The 6,913-nt window shown below is 46.8% G+C and overlaps 1 protein-coding gene across 1 annotated transcript; it reads left to right on the top strand.

Annotated features, from left to right (window-relative positions):
- Nucleotides 1-455: 455 nt before the first annotated feature.
- Nucleotides 456-6,457, top strand: LOC114353103 (rho GTPase-activating protein 23-like). Its single transcript, XM_028304936.1, has 7 exons — nucleotides 456-470; nucleotides 2,136-2,179; nucleotides 2,418-2,532; nucleotides 4,132-4,321; nucleotides 5,183-5,388; nucleotides 5,920-6,130; nucleotides 6,300-6,457. The coding sequence occupies exons 1-7, from the start codon at nucleotides 456-458 to the stop codon at nucleotides 6,455-6,457; spliced, it is 939 nt and encodes a 312-aa protein (XP_028160737.1).
- Nucleotides 6,458-6,913: the final 456 nt, after the last annotated feature.

Genomic DNA, 6,913 nt, shown 5'->3' with positions numbered 1-6,913 from the left:
AGGGAAACTCCGAGCATAGCACGCTCCATCGCCCTTTGGGTGACCTTGAGCCTTCTTATGAGGCCCATAGTAAGCGACCACGTTTCGGATCCATATGTCAACACTGGCAACACACACTGCTCGAAGACTTTCGTCTTGAGACACTCCGGTATTTCGGACATGAGTATATGGCGAAGCTTCCCGAACGCTGCCCATCCGAGTTGGATTCGACGATTGACCTCTTTCTCGAAGTATCGGCGCCTTAACAGACAGATCTCCAAGTCTTTGACTCGCGACCTACGCCAATTTAATACAGACCGTATTAAAGAGGCGATTGAGCGAAACAAGGGCTCTAAAGTGTTCGCAAGAGATCTGTCTGTTGGCCAAAGTCAACTGACCAAGCTGAAGACAGAGGACGGCAGAGCCATTTCGTCGGGGCNTCCGAACTGGAGGTTCAGGCTCGCTGCATCGTGAAAATGCTGACTCTGCAGGTTAGGATGGCAATACAGCAGTTTAGCCAACATTTTCAAGGTGTAACAGTACGCAAAGTATTGCATTATTAATATATACAAGTTACATGTAGTAACTTCAACCGCCTTAAAGAGCTGCTTTCATTAATTAAGCGGGAGCAAGTAACTCGCATTACCTTATTAGTGTAACACATCGCCGGCAAGTGGTAGAGAGACGTGTACAAATGCAAACGGACGAATGCCGCGACATTTTTCGGTCAACATAGTGCACGGTAACCCAGTTGCGCACGCCGGCGCCAATGGTAGGGCCACCACTCTAAAAATTTAAGCTAATAATTATGTTTCATCTACATTTTGCTCCTATCCAATTAATAAGTTTTATATTTTGTTCTACATTTACAAAAAAGGTAAACATACATTATTGCTGCAAAACGAACGTGAAAATAATGTAGAGACATGCTATGTTAAGTTACTTAACTTCGCACTTAGTCAAATAGTCAAGGAAGTAGAAAAGAATTGCATAAATACCATTAGGTGGAGTCTAAAAACTAAAAGATTTCGCATTGAAAATAACGTATCGACCTTCAGCTTAACTTTTGGCAACCCTACCAACTCATTTGATTAATGCCGCCTCCGAAAGATAATGGAGGCAAAAACACGAGCAACATTTCAAGCACTTGTCTGATTCACGTCTGCTCTTTTTGAAAGGTAATACCTATAATTAGGGGGTGAAAGCTGCAGCCATTTTTATTCTAGTTCCGTGAGCAGGCGTTTTGTTCACACGATTTGTCTATTGCTGTTTTGGTGATACCAGCCAGTAAAGAACATAAACAAGTTTCATTTTCTCGAAAGGGAGAGTTAAACCTTTGATGGTGATTGATGGACATTCGAAACCAATAAATATGTATTAAAGAGAATATGTATTCATTAACAGTAATAAGTACATTTGTAACAAAACTAAGTGACCGTGGGTTTCAGTTGAAAAAGTGTCACATTGAAAAGTTTCGTTAAAAATAAAGTTTCACTGTTCCAGTTTCGCTTATCTCTCATCTTTAGACTTTGTGAAATTCTCACACGGTGTTAAATGCTATCTAGTTATCTTTCGAGACCGGCATCGCGAGTCGTGACATTCATCGCTAATAAAAACAAATTTCACCTTGGACTTGCCAAAAGCCGCGTTAGTCGTGTGACCTTCAGCGATACTATTGCAGTATCATTTCTTTTAATTTCATTCGAAAGCTCTACATTTCGAGATAGTATTTAATAAGCATTTCGCACGCAATACTAAGACCCTGACTTTAGTAAAAATCGATAAGTGTTCAGATGACTCGCTCTATTTTAGAGGGTAGTCTTTTGTATCTGAAATGGTTCTTGTATCTGAAGTTTAGTTTTCGACAGTAATTCAAGATTAGATAAATGACTCTCTGTATCTGAAGTTTAGTTTTCGATTCGATTGATCGGTTAAAGATATTTATTTCTGAAAACTTGACATAATTACTTAATACAAAAATCACAAAATAACTACTAATATTACAAAACATAATTACGAAGTACGCCTACTTAACCCAATAAGTTAAAGAGTGAGACGCTGCATTTCCATTAACTGTATCATCCTATTTTGCCTTGTTCATTCGTCAGCAATTTTGATTGCCTTCAGCTCCTAATTTCGTTTTCTGTTTGTTGCAGAGCCCCGGTGCTGTGAGCGGCTCGGCTGCGGACGCGCAGAGCGGGTCACGTGACGCGCTGGACGTGCGCTACTCGCTGGCAGCGCTCGCTGATGACTACACCAAGCGCAAGCACGTCGTCAGGGTCACCACCGCCGCCGGTGCAGAGCTGCTGCTGCAGGTAACGGCACTATTCCCACCGCTGCAACTCCTGTTTAGTCAGGATCTACAGCTTGACCCCTGGTTGGGTCAAAGGTCAACTTTGTCCCGGGGAAAGTAAACTGTCATTAGACGCACATAGCGGGTCACGTGACGCGCTGGACGTGCGCTACTCGCTGGCGGCGCTCGCTGACGACTACACCAAGCGCAAGCACGTCGTCAGGGTCACCACCGCCGCCGGTGCCGAGCTGCTGCTACAGGTAAGGCACTATTCCCACCGCTGCAACTCCTGTTTAGCCAGGATCTACAGCTTGACCCCTGGTTGGGTCAAAGGTCAAGCTTGTCCCGGGGGAAAGTAAATTATCAGTAGACGCGCAGAGTGGGTCACGTGACGCGCTAGACATGCGGTACGCTGGCGGCGCTCGCCGACGACTACACCAAGCGCAAGCACGTCGTCAGGGTCACCACCGCCGCCGGTGCAGAGCTGCTGCTGCAGGTAACGGCACTATACACCCACCTCTCGCTCCCACTGCTGTAAGACCACCTGCTTCAGACGCAGAGGTCCCGGGTTCGATTCCCAGTGAGGGCAGATTTTTCTGTTCGGTTTGGTTGGTGGGAGGTCTGCCTGGCTAGCTACCACCATCTTACCTAAGTCTGTCGCCATAACAACAATGTTAAGAGCATTATTGTGTTCCGGCAGTTAGAGGTAAGATAGCCAGTTCCTCCGTGGTTGAGGATTCCGGGTGAAGCTCGCTTCCACCTTCGGCCTGATCGTCACTTACCATCAGGTGAGATACAGGCCAAGAGCTTACTCGTTGTGGATAAAAAAAAATAAAAAAAAATCCTGTGTAACCAGTGATGGTCAAGTTTGTCCCGGGGGACAATTAATCAGAAGAACATAGAAGTTTGAAATTAAGATTCGAACCTTTCAGTGCAAAGAGGATGGTGGGCTATACAGTATACCCTACCAGCTGCTACAGTTGGTGTAACGCATACACGCTGCGCTATTCTATTCTCATCACACAGATAGAGCGCGCCATTCACTGGCAACAACTTAGTTCAGAGCTACTGCTCCATCCATAGTCACTGTTAAGCTTTACGAACTAATTAAAATTTTGTACCGAGCGCTTACAAGAAACGCTATTCTGATAGCACACCTAACGTCTGTAGGCATTTACCTAATGCTGTATCTAATGCTTTATGAATTCGCTCTCACCACACCAGTGTCGATTGAAATATAGTCGTATGAATTTATTTGTACTTATACGTGTTTGTGTCACTTACTAATGAGGTATTGAATAATCTTATGCCCCATCATTAATCGTTGCGGTGTGATTAGGAAATACCATCATAACATTTCCATAAATAGTATGAGGTTATAGGAAAGCCATTATTTATGGGATTGAGTAACAAACGTCGAATAAATTCGAGTTTTCCGTTAGTAAGCTGACCCAATTTTTATGGTGACGCAATGAACAGGTTACTAGTTACCCACTGACCCTTGATTTGAATTGGTGATAAGCCAACGAGAGGCCAATCCAATTGCTTCTGGTAACTAAGCGACAATGGTCCAACGGTGAAGGTGTCGGACTGGCCGACTCGAGATCCGAGGAACGCTGGTCGCCGCTGGACTATTGTAGTGAACACACCCGTAACTAGCATTCAGCAGCTTGGCACAGGGAGTTAACGGTTCTATTAGTACGAGTAATTTGTGCAATTAGAGTTAGCCGTGCTATTGCAATGGGTACTAAATGACACGTTTATTCATAAATGTCGCGTTAAGACCCGTGTCTTTCTATTTTAGTAGAAATGGAACGCAAAAGTTTAAAATATTATACTAAATGACTTGTTCTTAATAGGCGGACGGCGCGACAGACGCTCAGCGCTGGTTAGCGGCGCTGCGAAGACATTCAGCGGAGCCTCCGCCCGCGGACCCCGCGCCGCAACCCGCGCCGCCCACGCAACCGGCGCCTGCGCAGCCCGACTGCACTGCTTCGCCGCTGCCGCCGCAGCGCAGCAAGAAGATCGGGAGAAATAGATCGCCTACAGGTAACAAACACAAACTCTCCTTTTCACATATCGTCGTTTAAGTTCTATCACCACGTAAGTCATTTTTTGGCGTTTTTTGGCATTTTGATGCCATTAGCTAGTGAATCGAAACACGCGTCGTTTCGTCCAATCTCCTGAAAAGTTGCTAAAAATGACTTACGTGGTGAATTCTTAAACGACGATCACCATCATATCATCTTCATCATCATCATTTCAGACATAGGACGTCCATTGCTGAACATAGGCCTCCTCCAATGATTTCCATAATGACCGGTCGGTAGCGGCCTGCATCCAAGTCTACTTTTGACATTACGTACTTTATAAATTAACGCTCCCTCATAGACACGAACAAAAAAAGAAGCGACCCTGCTTATTTTGCAGAAGAAACGGATTCCGAGACTAAACAAATACGGAACACGAAAATAATAAAAGTGAAAACTAGTTTACATAATCTGAAATTTAACGTCGGTTGTCCTTTCCCAAGGCCTCGATTTCAATGTCAGTTTCAGTAGGTCATCTTCTATTATTCACACCTAAAGTATTGTCTTGTTAGAATGATGTAGAAAAAAATTTTGCTTATTTTATATTTTACTCAAACATTTCTTATTTCCTATTGTTACTTTTTGTACTGAAGAAAATATTTAAAAATCCTCAAAAATGCTTAGCCATTTTGCTATTATTATTATCCTAGACTATTTCCACTTCTTGATCCCACCGCTGCAACTCCTATGTAGCCAGGATCTACAGCTTGACCGCCAATAAAATCTCTACCAGTGAAGACCATTGGACCCAAAATTAATAAGAAGAACATAGAAGGAGTTAGATAGTAGGTATAGGATCTAATAAATGTTGTCCTTCCAGGTCCACCAACGCCAACGCTTCCTTCGTCGCCCAAGAACAAGACGTGGAAAGGGCGCATGGCGAAACAGCTGCGGCGCATGCATGGAGGCACCAGCACGGCCCCGGCACCTTCCGGCTGGCTGGGGGCGCCTCTGGAGCGCTGTCCCTCTGATCCGGAGCACCCGCTCGTGCCTAAGGCGGTCACGCTGCCGGCACAGGCTGTCGAGGTAAGCTGCGTGGTTTCAAATGCCGACAACCTTCTTTTAAGAAGATTTGTCTATCTAGTCTATAAATAGGAATTGCAAAGCCACGATAGCCGAACGGTGAAGGGGTCGGACTGGCCGACTCGTGATCCGGGGAACCCAAGTTCGGTCCCCGCTGCTCGACTATTGTGGTGAGCTCACTCGTGACACAAGCATATAGCTTAGTACGAGGGGCTAACGGGCATTAGTAATTTGTGACATAACAAATTACTAATAATCTTTATAAAAAAAAGGGAGTTTACATACATAATATGACTCATCTTAAGTGAGGCAGGGTGAAATGAGCATCTCAGAGGCCTTTTTGTAAGAGGCTACAAAAAAAGAGAAGAAAAAGTGAACTAACCTTGAAGCTGAGGAGCTTGACAATTACTTCACTTTTTCATTTAAAAATCGACTTTTTCTGTGCTTGGTGGTGTCCGATTATGACAAATGTTTTCGTTCATTTTGTCTTACATAATCTTAACACTGACTTAACACATTTTTTTTACTTTTTAGGCGTACGGTCTCCGCACAGTAGGCGTGTACCGCGTGCCAGGCAACGCAGCGGGCGTGGCGGCGCTAGCGGCGGCCTTAGACCGCGGCGAGCCCCCGCCGGCGGGAGACGCACGCTGGGCCGACGTGCACGTGGCCTCGTCACTACTGAAGGCCTACCTGCGTCGGCTACCCGACCCCCTGCTCACTGCTGAGCTCTACCCAGCTTTTATTGGTGAGTGTCTATGAACGCAGTCATATGTAACGCGACAGGGCGGCGTCGCACGCTGGGCCGACTGCACGTAGCCTCGTCGTTACTCAAGGCCTACCTGCGTCGGCTACCCGACCCCCTGCTCACTGCTGAGCTCTACCCAGCCTTTATTGGTGAGTGTCTATGAACGTAGTCATATGTGACGCGGCGGTAGCGCTAGATCGTAGCGTCGACGCTCCCTGGGCCGACGTGCACGTGGCCTCGTCGTTACTGAAGGCCTACCTGCGTCGGTTATCCGACCCTCTGCTCACTGCTGAGCTCTACCCAGCTTTTATTGGCGAGTGTCTATGAACGCAGTCATATGTAACGCGACACGGCGGCGCTGGATCGTGGCGGGAGACGCTCGCTGGGCCGACGTGCACGTGGCCTCGTCGTTACTCAAGGCCTACCTGCGCCGGCTACCCGACCCCCTGCTCACTGCTGAGCTCTACCCAGCTTTTATTGGTGAGTGTCTATGAACGTAGTCATATGTAACGCGACGGCGGCGCTGGACTGCGGAGTCCCCGCCGGCGGGAGACGCTCGCTGGGCCGACGTACATGTTGCCTCGTCATTACTCAAGGCCTACCTGCGCCGGCTACCCGACCCCCTGCTCACTGCTGAGCTCTACCCAGCTTTTATTGGTGAGTGTTTAATAACGTAGTCATTTGTGACGCGACGGCGGCATTGGATCGCGGCGAGCCTCCTCCGGCGGGANTCCGAACTGGAGGTTCAGGCTCGCTGCATCGTGAAAATGCTGACTCTGCAGG

Source organism: Ostrinia furnacalis, unplaced genomic scaffold (assembly GCF_004193835.3).
Source record: "Ostrinia furnacalis isolate ACB-3 unplaced genomic scaffold, ASM419383v2 OfSCF1607, whole genome shotgun sequence".
Taxonomy (NCBI): domain Eukaryota; kingdom Metazoa; phylum Arthropoda; class Insecta; order Lepidoptera; family Crambidae; genus Ostrinia; species Ostrinia furnacalis.
This window is presented reverse-complemented; position numbering and strand designations above follow the sequence as displayed.